This window comes from Tachysurus vachellii, chromosome 18, assembly GCF_030014155.1.
Source record: "Tachysurus vachellii isolate PV-2020 chromosome 18, HZAU_Pvac_v1, whole genome shotgun sequence".
Lineage (NCBI taxonomy): Eukaryota > Metazoa > Chordata > Actinopteri > Siluriformes > Bagridae > Tachysurus > Tachysurus vachellii.
This window is the reverse complement of record NC_083477.1, coordinates 2,899,088-2,913,781: the sequence shown is the minus strand read 5'-3', so window position 1 is coordinate 2,913,781 and position 14,694 is coordinate 2,899,088. Positions and strand designations below refer to the sequence as shown.

Below are 14,694 nucleotides of genomic sequence, written 5' to 3'. Positions count from 1 at the left end.
GGTTCACATCGTGTGGATCGCTGATGAATGAAGATAGATAGATAGATAGATAGATAGATAGATAGATAGATAGATAGATAGATAGATAGATAGACTTTATTGTCATTGCATAGTACATTGCATAGTAGCAATATACCTCATGAGTAGTATGAACCTCATGTAATATACATAGGTATATATGTATATAGGTATATATGTAAACGTATGTACAGCATGTAATATAGATAGATAGATAGATAGATAGATAGATAGATAGATAGATATGTAAATAAGTACATACTGTATGTAGCATATGTACAACATGTAATATATATCTATAGATATATATGTAAATAGGTATATATGTAAACATGTACAGAATGTAATATATATAGCTATATATGTAAACATACTGTACATGCAGCATGTAATATAAATCAGTATATATGTTATATACTGTATATATACACATGAATGTGAAATATTAGGCAGAATGTACAGTAGGGTATATATAGATACACATAAATAAAATAGTGCAGATGTATGTAAGGCACAATATAGCCAGTATAGTAGCTTTTCTTTTGTTAATGTGCCAAAGAAACTAGTATGAAGCAAACTACAGCCAACACTGGCATGTTGTACACAAATGGTCATTAGCCACAGGGAAAACGACAGCATAAAAATATCTGTTTCCTTTCATTGTACCTCCGGTTCTCTCGGCAGAACAGACAGACCTTTCAAACCATGTCTTAAATGACAGTTTTTATGTGCTTTTATTATCATTACAACCATATATAGCTGTTGCAGTACACAGCGAAATGAGGCGTTTCTCCAGGATCATTGTGCTACATACTGTAAAACAACACAGAGCTAAGGACTTGGTAAGTTAGTCCTAGATACATAAAGTGCATGTGTGCGACCTGGTACTATCAGTGCAGGACAAGACAAAGAAGACAGACAAGTACAGGACAAAAGACAGTGCAGACATAAAATACAAGACTTTACACAAAAGGCAATACACAAAAACAGCGCAGACCAGTGTAAATACTGTATGTCCAATCAATATTGTGTGTGCAGAAATACTGGAATGAACACAGTATTATATCAGCATTATTATAGTTTTTTCTGACGTGCTTTGCTTAGCTTACAAAATCAGGCATTAAATATTTCTTATATTAATTTGTGGGGGGAATAATAATAAATAATTACATTAATTATTATATTATATATTAAATTAAAACAAACAAAAGCATTTCTTACATGAGTGCAGTTTAAGAACCCTTCTACTTTAAAAGCACTAAGTACCAAACCTGTCAGATTAAAGAAAGTTTAAAGAATCGTTCTCAAGGAACCGATTCGTTCGCTAATCGAATCATCACAGCGGAGGATTCGGGTCCAATCTGGCAACCGTTCACGTTACACTACACAGGCTGCTCTCGACGTGTCTCCACCGTCTCACGTCCCTGCTGTAACATCGCACTCGTGTGCATTTGAACCGTCTTCGCTTTCTAAATGCAAGCCATCAAGTGCGTCGTGGTCGGTGATGGGTGAGGACGATGAGTTTGATTCTATTTGTAGCGGGATGATGAAGGTGATGAAGGTGATGGGGGGGGGCTTTGGGTCGCTGTGCACGGGGACGTGATCGAACAAACTCGTGCAAGACACGCACAATGAATCGGGAGGTTTTTATTGTGCAGAAACAAAAACGAATAACGAGCTCTCGAGCAAATTCATCATCTTTATTTAAACCTCCACGCCAGTGCTCAGGGCGGGAGCGCGCGCGCCCGTGTGTAGAGGCGGGGGCGCGCGTGCAGATGCAGGGGGGGGGGCTCTTATTTATACTCCCTACGATTATTTTCAGCATTATTCGTCCGAACATTAATTACACCAAATGATTGCCCTAATGTTCCACGTTGTGCCATCGCGCTGTTTATATTTCGAAGGAATCCTGACGCTAGCGGGTTTTTTTTTCTTGCTCCCGGTTCACACTGCGCATGCGTAACAGCTTCACGCATGCGCAGTGTGGCGGAGAGCGTGAAGCCCCTCTTATTCAATGATGTCATACTTTTACACACCTTTATTCGTTTATAGCACGTTTATAGGATCTGAGTCTGTTGTGTTTAAGCTAAATATGTACACGGGAACAAACGCAACGTAACCCTGTACACACTGTAAAACAAAGTAAAAACAAGCAGGGTATCCTATAATAATGCATAAGTGTGGGGGGGTGTATGTGTGTGGGGATGTATGTGGGGGGTATGTGTATGTGTGTGTTGGGATTTGTGGGGGGGTATGGGTGTGTGTGTGTGGGGATGTGTGTGTGGGGGGATGTGTGGGATGATGTGTGTTGGGATTTGTGTGGGGATGTGTGTGTGTATATGTGTGTGGGGGGACATGTGTGTGGGGATGTGTGTGTATATGTGTGTGTGGGGATGTGTGTTTGTGTGTGGGGGTGTGTTTGTGGGGGGGATGTGTGTGTGTATATGTGGGGGGGGGTATATGTGTGGGGGGATGTGTGTGGGTGTAGACGTGTGTGTATATGTGTGTGGGGGGATGTGTGTGTGTGTGGCGGTGTGTTTGTGTGTGGAGATGTGTGTGTATATGTGTGTGGGGGGAATGTGTGTGCATATGTGTGTGTGGGGGTGGATGTGTGTGTGTTTGGGGATGTGTGTGTGTCCCTCTTATATATGCATTAGAATCATCACTAGTAATATATTACTAAAATACAAGCTCAGTCACTTGTAATAATCTATTATTGTCATTTTGTCAATCACTAATTTATCGTTTTATTATTATTATGATGTCGGGGATAAAAAACTGTTACATTTTCTATTTCTATCCTGACTTCACTTTTTAACGGTGCTGTATGTAACTTTTCGAAACTAAACCGATGATCAATATCGACACGATTTGTCCGTGTTTGTCCTTAATGACACGTTTTCTGGAAAGAAAAGCGCTAACGTCGGGTATTACGTTAAAATCTCGGCTTCGTCCCTCGTACCTTTTGACTAGAGGGTATGTACGAGGTTCTGGCAACCCGACGGGCCGCGCCGCTTCATTTCATCATCGCTCTAACATTCCTCTCGTGCGGTCTCTTATCGCTCTTCATCGCTCTTCCTCTTCTTCTTCATTTACTGTCCCTGTCCTTCATCCTTCTTTATCTTAAAACAAACATGCTTCCTTTACAAGCTTAGAAAATATTTAGAGCAGAAAATAAAGACCGAAGCACACGATTAAAGTCGAACTAAACTCCGGCGCTAAACGAGCTGTAAACGATGAGCTCCTTTCTGATCCTGATACGTTCTAGTCGAAAGTTTTAGTGTGTGTAAAAATGATCATCTCGTTTATTCAAACCCAGCTGCTTAAAATTAAACAAAAATAAAAGAAGAAAAAAAAAATAACACCACACTTTTCATGTCCTGTTTTTTCCTCTCCCTCGCCGTTCGGTTTGACCTCTTGACCTTGAGCTTTAGATAAAACCGTCGGCCGGATTAAACGGTAGTTAGGAACGTGACGGGTTGATTAATAACGTTGTGAATTTATTATTTGGATTTTTTTTGGAACTGGATGGAGATTTACGCTTCAAAACAGTTCAAGATGAGATGCACAAAAAAAAAAAAAACAAGCTGGAAAAAAAAAAGAACTGAATAATTATGTCGCTTTGTAGAAGCCAACATTCTGTTTTCCTATTTAGGCTTAGACAAAAATTATCAAGAGTAACTCCTCCTAGGGCTTTCGAGCCACATGCACCAAATTCAGATATGTTGTAGACGCTGGTCTGAAGTTTGTTGCTATTACTTTTCTAAGCGATCCGAGTACCGGTACTTCCGGTACCGGGTCTCAAAATGGCCTTTTTTCCCATAGACTCCCATTATAAACTTTGGAGGTTTATAACTTGGCAAGCTTTCGAACTATCTACACCAAACTCTTTAAATTGGTGTACCGACTGGCCTTCCGGTTGTCCCGCAGCCCCGCCCCCAAAATATGCAAAATCAAAAAACTTTTTACAACATGGACATGTGACGTATCAAAACACTCACAACAATGAGGGGAACTTCCTCACGGGTATTCTGATGACGTCACATGCTCGTCTCTACTTACCTCCAAATGTTTTGGGACCTTAGCTTTCTGCCTACTTCCAAAAGTAACACTAACCCTTATGTCCACTCACCTCCAAAAACACCAGCCTTTGCGAATACTTGCATCGTCAAAGCCAACAACAAAGTTTGTCGCGACAAACTTTACAAATCTAGTTGATTAACTGAATCGTTTCAAAATTTCCCAGAGAGGTTTTTGTAAGGGTCGTGATTCTGCTTTATATCAGAAATATCTACCTGAATTTTGTTCCCGGTTCATTTAACAAACGACGTCGGACATCACCGCATCCCTGAGCAGGATAACACGATGAGATCCTTAACGAAGACGAGCGGATAAAAGATTTACGCTACGTTTTACTGTCTTTTCTTATGGTTATTACCTTTACTGTGATAACCGTAAGGATTTTAAGACCCGTACAGTAAATTGCAGCCCGTTTCGCGTTTTCGTTCTTTTCTTTTCAGAAATGTTTTGAAAACATTGAAATTGCAGCCTTAAAGATTCTGAAGCTTGTTGCCAGAAAAGTGTAAAACAAAAAAAAAAACAGGCCAGGCTTTTCTGGATCTTTCTATAATTTCTTGAATTATAGCTAGTATGTTTCCAATAGACATAAAATAAACTTCAAAATAGGGAACGTATTTTTTTACTAGAATCTTAACTAAAAAATAAAAGTGACTGTAAAATTAAAGTAAAAGTTTGCCTTATTGCTGGGAGAATCCTGATGGTCAGATCGTAGTTTTTATCTTTTTTAGTTATATTTGTTGTTCTCTGTCTCTCTTTATTTATTTATCTCTCTCTATTTATCTTTCTCTCTCTCTTTATTTCTCTCTCTCTGTCTCTTTCTCTCTGTCTATTTATTTATCTCTGTATCTGTCTCTGTCGCTCTCTCTCTTTATCTCTCTTTATCTCTCTCTCTCTCTCTCTCTCTTTACTTCTTTGTCTGTCTCGCTCTCTCTCTCTCTCACTCTCTCTCATTATTTCTCTCTCTCTCTTTACTTCTCTGTCTGTCTCTCTCTCTCTCTTTATTTCTCTCTCTCTTTACTTCTCTCTCTCTCTCTCTCTCTCTCTCTGTATTTCTCTCTCTCTCTCTTTACTTCTCTCTCTCTCTCTCTCTCTCTCTCTCTCTCTCTTTACTTCTCTGTCTGTCTCTCTCTCTCTCTCTCTCTCTCTGTCTTTCTCTCTCTCTTTACTTCTCTCTCTCTCTCTCTCTCTCTCTGTCTTTCTCTCTCTCTTTACTTCTCTGTCTCTCTCTATCTATCTCTCTCTCTCTCTCTCTCTCTCTCTCTCTCTCTCTCTCTCTCTCTCTGTCTTTCTCTCTCTCTTTACTTCTCTCTCTCTCTCTCTCTCTCTCTCTCTCTCTGTCTTTCTCTCTTTACTTCTCTGTCTCTCTCTCTCTCTCTCTCTCTCTCTCTCTCTCTCTCTCTCTCTCTCTCTCTCTCCTTACATAGAATATGGTTAGGATTTATTTCTGATATTCTAGCAGCCTTAAAAAAAGAAATCATTACCAGATCATGTGACAAGCAAAAGGAAGCTAATAAAAGGCAGTAGATACTAAATTAGGGGAAACAGTGATGATGGAGGGGGAAAAAAGGGATAGAAACTGTAGAAAGGTTAAGTTGTGGTCCGGTGGCCAGCTTTTTACGGAGGCAGGTCTCAATAAACTGCCAACTCGGAGTGTAAAGATGCAGGGGAAAAAGGCTTTATTTCACATAGAGTGAGAAGCTGTGACTGCACTTTGTGTGTGTGTGTGTGTGTGTGTGTGTGTGTGTGTGTGTGTGGGAGAGAGAAAGAGAGAGAGTGAGAGAGAGTGAGTTGCTTTCTTCACACACAGATCTCACTGTCTGGATTTTCCATTCAGGACTGAAGTAAAAGGACTGAATGGAGAAGTGTGTGTGTGTGTGTGTGTGTGTGTGTGTGAAGAGCCTGTGGACAGAAAAACCAAGCAGAAACACAGACTTAATTAGGGTTAATTATCATCTCAGAGACTGAACACTGTCACGTAATGAACGTTGCGCTACCTCGTTAATCTGATGAACAATTTTTAACGCAGTTTATTAAAAAAAAAACAACACACACAACAATCACCAGAAAGAATAAATATATATAAATATCTAACCGCACCCTCAGGTATATAGTTATTTTTTTTTTTACCTCACCTCGGTGCAGTCACCGAGTCGTTCACCTCTAATAGACCGCTTGCTTCCGTCTCAAGCTTTCTGCTGGTCGCCATGGTTACAGGAGCTTTAGCTGCTGGTGTAATGGCTGTCTGCTCTTTGTGTGCATCACTGGGTCTAATTCACCAGGCAGAAAACACTTCCTGACATGCTGCTTTGGGGAAATATATTACTTAATACTTTATTCCTCTTATACGACTGCGGCTTTGTATTCGCTCAAGTTATTCGCTCAAGTCCCTTTACAGTTATGTTCCTTGTCGTGAGCGTCCATTAAAAAGTTAGTTAGTCGTCACTTATCAAGTTACATCTATTAAAGTTAATAAAGCACAAACAAAACTCAGGAGGAAGGACAAAAAAAAGCTGTCTGACACCGGAGACTCCTTCCAAGTTCATGATCGTTTGTCGATGGAATCATGTGGACTGTGGAGTATCTGCATTGTACGATGACACCACGGTGCTTGGGTTCAGACTGCACACACTAATTCTAAAACCCTTTCTCTGTGTGTGTGTGTGTGTGTGTTTCAGTGCCGTGGGTAAGACATGCCTGCTCATCAGCTACACCACCAATGCTTTTCCAGGAGAGTACATCCCTACAGTGTGAGCTTACATATTCCTCATTCCTCTGTGTGTGTGTGTGCATATGAGTATAGTGTGTGCATATATGTGTGTGTGTGTGTTTGTGTGTGCGCATATGAGCATAGTGTGTGCATATATGTGTGTGTGTGCATATGAGTATAGTGTGTGTATAAATATATATATGTGTGTGTGTGTGCGCATGAGTATAGTGTGTGCATATGTGTGTGTGTGTGTGTGTGTGTGTGTATATATATATATATATGTATGTATGTATGTATGTATGTGTGTATGTGCGTGCCTGTGCATGTGCGCTTGTGAATGTCTGTGTGTGTGTATGTCTTGCTCGTGTGTGTGTGTGTATATATGTATATATATATATATATATATATATATATATATATATATATATATATATATATATATATATATATATATATATATATATATATACGTATATGTATATATACGTATACGTATATGTATATATACGTATATGTATATATATATATATATATATATATATATATATATATATATATATATTATTATATATATAAATATATTAAACGTGTGTGTATGAGTGATCTTTTTACTTGTTCCCTAACAGGTTTGATAATTACTCTGCCAATGTGATGGTCGATGGGAAACCTGTGAACTTGGGCTTATGGGACACGGCAGGACAGGAGGACTACGACCGTCTCCGACCGCTTTCCTACCCTCAGACGGTAAAACTCCATCCGTCCTCATCTCTCTGCTTCTGCTCTGGGTTTAACACAGTCTTAAGCTCCGAGTTTGCTCTTTGCTACCATGTCGTAGCTCGGGTTGTGATTTGAAACCTGAAATAAATCGTTTTAAACCTTATTATAAAGTTTTACCCGCAATTAGATTGCAATCCAGTATAGAGTCCCAGAATGCAACGAAATGCTGTTCGACTCCATGCTGTCTTTATGTAGAGATGAAGCGAGGGCTAAATCTCACTGCACCACTATCAGGGGTAATCATACTGCATTGTGGGTAATATAGGAAACGATAGGACCAACCAACATCACAGAAGAAGGTAGAGGTAGAATTTTAGTACAAAACAAAAACATAATGGACGTCTCTGTTGATCATACAGATTAATATACAGCTTTCTTTTTCTTTTAAGATGTTTTTTTTTAAAGGTAAAGGTCTGTGTTTAATTCAGGAGAAACGCCATCTCTGTAGGGAGAATATTTACACCGTGAATGTGCTGCTTTGGGCTGCTGAGATAAACAGCGTGTTGTTCAGAAAGCAGCACCAGGACAGCTGTCTCCTAAAGGCTCGCTTATTTGGCGTCGGAGAAGACAATCTCCTAATTCTGTTCTCCGCACAAGAGTGAATTGGAGTAAACAACGACTGATAGATTTATTTATTTTTTTTGTCCATAATTTGTATACAAATCTTATCTTAACTCGACCTCTTCCCCTTTGAGTGTGTTGAATGTTTCACACCCGAAAAGAAAGTGTGTGATTAACGGAACCGATTTGATCGATTCTTTCGTCTTGTGTTTTTAAAGGACGTCTTTTTGATCTGCTTCTCGCTGGTGAGCCCGGCTTCGTTCGAAAATGTCAGAGCAAAGGTTAGTGTTTCGTTTCTTCCTATCGCCGAACATGGGTGGAATGGTGCAAATCGCTCTTTATAAAAGAAGTTTTAATGAAATAACACGCTTTCGATACCTAACTATAGAATTTGTGTATAGTTTTTGTTCATTATCTGATATTCAGACGCTTTGTCGTGTTCTGAGGGTAAAGGATTATAGTCTTCGTTAAGAACGAGTTGTGTGTGTGTGTGTGTGTGTAGTGGTATCCTGAAGTGCGTCATCACTGTCCCAACACACCCATCATTCTGGTGGGAACCAAACTGGATCTGCGGGACGATAAGGACACCATCGAGCGCCTGAGGGACAAAAAGCTGTCCCCCATCACTTATCCTCAGGGTCTCGCCATGGCCAGAGAGATCGGTACGAGTTTTTCTCTTCTCCTTTTCATAACCCGTTTCATGACGGCTATCGGCTGTGGAGGCAACAGTGTAGACACTCTGAACTCCAGCTCCCTGATTGTGTCTATATACAGAACTGTACACTAGCTAAACCATGACACGAGTCGTCTAGAGTCACTTTGAGTGACGGAGGAAAGCACAAATAGGCCTTTTTCCCCATCCATGAAATTTAGGGTTCCTAATCCTGTGTGTCTCAGTTCCCAAATTCTGTATACGCTACACTAGTTAGTTAGCTAGTTAGTTAATACAGCAAGCACACCACATGTCATAATTCCAGCATGAAGTTGTTTAATGTTTGGTCCTCGACTTCAGTTAAAGCACAAATCATGATCCTTAGATCCAAATCATGATCCTTAGCTTGGCTCTCGATTGCACGTGTTATGTTAATTACTGTATTATTTTATTTTATTTTTTACAAAAAAGCAATTTTTTTTTTTTATATCCAGCAAAATTCTACTCATACGAAGGAAAAAATAAACAGAAATGCAACCAATCGGAAGAAAGAAGCAGTCGGTTCATGCGCTCTTTCTAATATATCGTTTCCGTAGCAACTGCTCATTTTGGTACTTAACAAAGATATTGTTGGTATTTTAACAAAGATACACGTGCACAGATTTTTATTTAACGTTTATGGACGGTGTCTCTGGTGTCGGTGCTTTTGAAATTTGTGATAAAAAGCTGTTTTGTGATAAAAAGCGAACTGTAATGGTGGATTCTGCGTTCACAGGAGCCGTGAAGTATCTGGAGTGTTCGGCTCTGACTCAGAGAGGGCTGAAGACGGTGTTCGACGAGGCAATCCGTGCCGTCCTCTGCCCTCCGCCCGTCAAGAAGAGAGGGAAGAAGTGTACAGTGTTTTAAAAAAAAAACACCCACCCACCCACACACACATTCACACAGAGTGCGGAGTGTTTTACTTCAACACACAGTCATCATACTGAGTTCCTACCGACCGATTTGGAGAGACGGAGAAAAAATGTGACAGGTGAAACATCACACACTGGAGTTTTAGATACAGCGCAGCGGGATTTAAATAGCGAAAGGCACAAGATGGTTATCGTGCCAAATTCTCATCCCTCTCGTCCCTATTTCTGAACTCGATTGCCTTAATTGATGCTTAATTTGTGGTAATGAGAAGGTCCTCGATACACACACCTTGCATGCGCTGATATTTGGTTTTGTGATATATATGTATCACGATATTTAACACACACGATTTGGACAAATTTAATTTAGCTACAATTTCACAGCTAAGTACAAAAGTACAAACGTGGAAATTTGGCTTAAAAATATGTATGACGCACAGAAACAACAAAAATTACGACAATTGGGTTAATAAAGAATTCATACAGGCACAGGTGTTTGATTTGAATGGGCGGAGCTTAAGCTATATATACACGATGATCACGTGACATCACAAGAAAATAAAATTGACCTTACCTTGGCTAGCTTACTAACTTTCAAACTCTACAGGCTTTGATTAGATGATAAAATATATATCATGAAAAATACTTGGCTAGCTAAGTTTTTTTTGAAAGGGTTTGGTTCAGTAAGCTCCGCCTACTTTTACCTGTGCAAATGTTTGAATCACACACTATCCCCTGTACACGTTTCCTGAATTCCCTCTGTGGAGATTTTCCTCATCACTAACACTTTTAACACTTTGGGGCAACGGGGGGGGCATCATTTGTTTTTGTAAAATTTTTTTCCTTCGATTTCCTTTCCTTATTGATCTGTGAATGTGTCTGAAGTCTGTGTAAATAGATATTGTGAATAACTCGAGGACCGAATTCACGCCGTCTCTCATTCTTGACTATAAAGTAAATGAAAAATAAATAAATAAAAACTATCGGCTACTGAATGCAGCTCTTTTAATTTCGGTGTTTGTGCGACTACTGTACGTGATGACACACGTTTTAACAGCACAAGAAAAAGGAGGGACTGACTACTAAAATGTGTATATTTAAAGTCAATCTGTGTCTGAAGCTCAGCCTGGTATCAAATTTACAGAAAAACTTAAACTAAAAATAAAACGTGCACAGTTTTGTTTTTTTCCCCCTTAGCCACGCGTTTACGTTCATTTTGCGCTGGAGCTACAAAGGCTAATCTGCTAAAAAGTAATTAATTTTTTTTTTAGTTTTCGAAAATCACACACTGGCCTTGAAATGTCTTTGAATTGTTTTGTACGTGAAATAAATTTGCTGATGTGGTTTCTGACACCGTATTACGCAGTCTAAGCTGTAAAACGAGCAAAAGGATGTCACAAAGCTAAAAACAGTCGGCCATTTTGAAAGAGCTATCGATTTTCTTCTTCAGCAAATTTTTTTTTTTTTTTTTTTTTTTTTTTTTTTTTTTTTTAAATTTGTGATTTAAACCTGAAACACTTGACACTGCTCAGGTGATTAAAGTTGTGACTATAGTGTTGCTAGCAACAGAGAAAAATGGATAATGACTAGCTAGCAAGTTGTTAAGTTTTTTATGTGGGCAGCGTTAAGTCGTGACTGAAAAATAAGTCAAAAAGGTCAAGAATGTCAACTTTTACCTCAGATTTGTTGGTACATTTATTTGGAAAAAAAACAAAAAACATTTCAAACTTTTTAAAATAAATACAGACCTTTGCTAGTTAGCTACATTAGCATTGTAGCTCCAGTGCAAAACTAAAGCAAACACCGGATTCTAAACAACTTGTCCGATTTTGCGTGAGGTGGAATCTGTGTACGTTTTACTTTTAGCCAAGATTTTCTTTTCTGGAAGTTATTTACATTACAGTATTTAATGTCTCTCTCTCTCTTTTTTTTAACTGGAACTTTTTTCCGTCCTTTGAACTTTGCTCCATATTTTGCAGTATACTAGCTGAAATGTGCCATTGTGGATTGTTTTTGTGTGGCTAGCATGCCAAATTTTCAACTTTAGACCAGATATGTGTCTAACTTTGTTTCTACTCTTTTGCCTTTTGATTTTACTGAAAGAACAATTTGTGTGTGTGTGTGTGTGTGTGTGTGTGTGTGTGTGTGTGTGTGTGTGTGTGTGTGTGAGTGAATAAGAGAGAAAGGTTGTGAGCAAAATTGTTAGACATAAAAAATACCATGTGTGTTTCTGTGTTACAACATGATGGTGGATATCTACCTTAACCTTACAGTTGACTTCTGTAGACAAAATAACAATCAGATCTCCTTTTGAATTGTTACTAAAATGATCCTCTTCTGTGTATGATATGAATTTAAAATGTATGCATTAATAAAATTGAGTCCTTGAATGTATTTGAATGTGTGTTTGTTTTTTCTTCTCTATGTTCCTTTTTTGATTTTTAGATTTTAATAGATAATTAAATGTAATTTACTAAATAATTGTCTCTACATTATATTTAGAGCAATAAGACAAACATCTGTTCACCCCTTAATAAGATTTAGTCTTTCAAATGGGTTTTTTTAATGTAATGAAATTCAGTCAGTCAGTCAGTCAATCAGTCGCTTGGTTAGACAACCAATCGGTCAGTCAGTCAACCAGTAACTTGGTCAGACAATCAGTCAGTCAGACAACCAGTCACTTGGTCAGACAACCAATCAGTCAGTAAGTCAGTCAACCAGTCGCTTGGTCAGACAGTCAGTCAGTCAGTCAACCAGTCACTTGGTCAGACAACCAATTGGTCAGTCAGTCAGTCAACCAGTCACTTGGTCAGACAATCAATCAGTCAACCAGTCACTTGGTCAGACAACCAATCAGTCAGTCAGTCAACCAGTCACTTGGTCAGACAACCAATCGGTCAGTCAGTCAGTCAACCAGTCACTTGGTCAGACAACCAATCGGTCAGTCATTCAGTCAACCAGTCACTTGGTCAGACAATCAATCAGTCAACCAGTCACTTGGTCAGACAACCAATCAGTCAGTCAGTCAACCAGTCAATTGGTCAGACAACCAATCGGTCAGTCAGTCAGTCAACCAGTCACTTGGTCAGACAACCAATCGGTCAGTCATTCAGTCAGACAACCAATCGGTCAGTCAGTCAGTCAACCAGTCACTTGGACAGACAATCAGTCAGTCAACCAGTCACTTGGTCAGACAATCAGTCAGTCAACCAGTCAGTCAGTCAACCAGTCACTTGGTCAGACAACCAATCGGTCAATCAGTCAGTCAACCAGTCACTTGGTCAGACAATCAATCAGTCAACCAGTCACTTGGTCAGACAACCAATCAGTCAGTCAGTCAACCAGTCACTTGGTCAGACAATCAGTCAGTCAGTCAGTCAACCAGTCAGTCAGTCAACCAGTCACTTGGTCAGACAACCAATCAGTCAACCAGTCACTTGGTCAGACAACCAATCAGTCAGTCAGTCAGTCAACCAGTCACTTGGTCAGACAATCAATCAGTCAGTCAGTCAACCAGTCACTTGGTCAGACAACCAATCAGTCAGTCAGTCAACCAGTCACTTGGTCAGACAATCAGTCAGTCTTGAACCAATTAGTCAAACCTCCAATCAACCAATCAGTCACTTACATTGGTCAGTCTGTCTGTCTATTACTTTATTTATTAATTAATTAATTTTTTTTCAAGGAAAAAAAAGTATTTTATTTTCATACCCCGCTTTTATTTTGGAAACTGTCAGTACAGAACGTTGTTAATCGTGAAAACAAACAAACAAACAAACAAAAACAAAAACAAAAACGAAAACAAATATTTTGCCGCACACGCCTTAAAAAAATGTCTGCGCGCGCTGCCCGGGCGTCATCACGCAGGGCGTCGGGTCCCACGCACGCTCGTGCCCCGGATGTGTTCGTGTGCGCTCGCTGCTGGTTAGTGCAGAGAAACAGGAGGAGATGCCTCTGCCCGTGCAGGTCTTTAACTTTCAGGTAAAACTCTTTCGGATAAACGCTTTTAAACACGTCCTTACATACAAATGTGCCGTGTGGTGAATGTGGACGAGTTTAAACACGTCTTTGCGTGATGATATCATCTGAACTCTCAGCAACAACAAACCGTCCCTGGGCTTTAGTGCTGCTAGCATTAGCTTTGGTCGTCATGCTAAATGCTACATGCTAAATGCTAATCCTGCTCATAGCGGGCCGCGGCTCGAGCTCTGTGGCTCTGTAACTCTGCATTATAACGTTTATAGCTTCGGATTTCGCGAACACACAACGCTTTAGGCTTTAAATGTGAAAAGTGACTTGTTGTGAAGGTTGCAGCCGTGTTAGCGAAGCTAGTTTAGCAGCTCATTCGTGTGCACTGCTAGTGACTTAGCCGCTGTGCTAACTGACATGACTGCTGGTGAATCTGGGAACTCTTACTTACTTATCGTCCTTGTTGAGCTGTTTTTAACGCGTTGTACGGAAAATTAATCTGTCCTTTTGTAGTGCAACTTGTATTGAGTTATATGGAACTGAAATGAGCTAGAGAGTTAGGTTAATGTGTTGGGCTAACAATCAGAAGTTTGTGGGTTCGAATCCCACGTCTCCCACGTCCACCAGGCTGCCACTGCTGGGCTTCTAAACAAGGCCCTTGACCCTTAGTTGTATAAAATGACGTCCACCAGGCTGCCACTGCTGGGCCCCTGAACAAGGCCCTTAACTCTCTGTTGTATAAAATGACGTCCACCAGGCTGCCACTGCTGCTGCTGGGCCCCTGAACAAGGCCTTTAACCTTGTTAAGGTTGTTCCACCTGGCTGCCACTGCTGGGCCCCTGAACAAGGCCCTTAACCCTTAGTTGTATAAAATGACGTCCACCAGGCTGCCACTGCTGGGCCCCTGAACAAGGCCCTTAACCTTGTTAAGGTTGTTCCACCAGGCTGCCACTGCTGGGCCCCTGAACAAGGCCCTTAACCCTTAGTTGTATAAAATGACGTCCACCAGGCTGCCACTG

The 14,694-nt window shown here is 40.0% G+C and overlaps 3 protein-coding genes across 4 annotated transcripts in view; all 3 read left to right on the top strand.

Annotated features, from left to right (window-relative positions):
* prkar1aa (protein kinase, cAMP-dependent, regulatory, type I, alpha (tissue specific extinguisher 1) a) overlaps positions 1-14,694 on the top strand; it is a 135,886-nt gene that overhangs the window by 9,929 nt on the left and 111,263 nt on the right. The window lies entirely within an intron of this gene.
* rac3a (Rac family small GTPase 3a) lies at positions 1,367-12,100 on the top strand. Its single transcript, XM_060893172.1, has 6 exons — positions 1,367-1,526; positions 6,774-6,845; positions 7,432-7,549; positions 8,362-8,424; positions 8,646-8,805; positions 9,571-12,100. The coding sequence occupies exons 1-6, from the start codon at positions 1,492-1,494 to the stop codon at positions 9,699-9,701; spliced, it is 579 nt and encodes a 192-aa protein (XP_060749155.1). The 5' UTR covers positions 1,367-1,491; the 3' UTR covers positions 9,702-12,100.
* gps1 (G protein pathway suppressor 1) overlaps positions 13,533-14,694 on the top strand; it is a 12,833-nt gene continuing 11,671 nt past the window's right edge. Inside the window, exon 1 of one of the 2 annotated variants that reach the window (XM_060893136.1) lies at positions 13,533-13,687. In XM_060893136.1, the coding sequence (XP_060749119.1) occupies positions 13,655-13,687 (33 nt within the window). In that variant the 5' untranslated portion in view covers positions 13,533-13,654. The remainder of the gene's footprint in view (positions 13,688-14,694) is intronic. The other variant, XM_060893138.1, reaches the window with a different exon arrangement.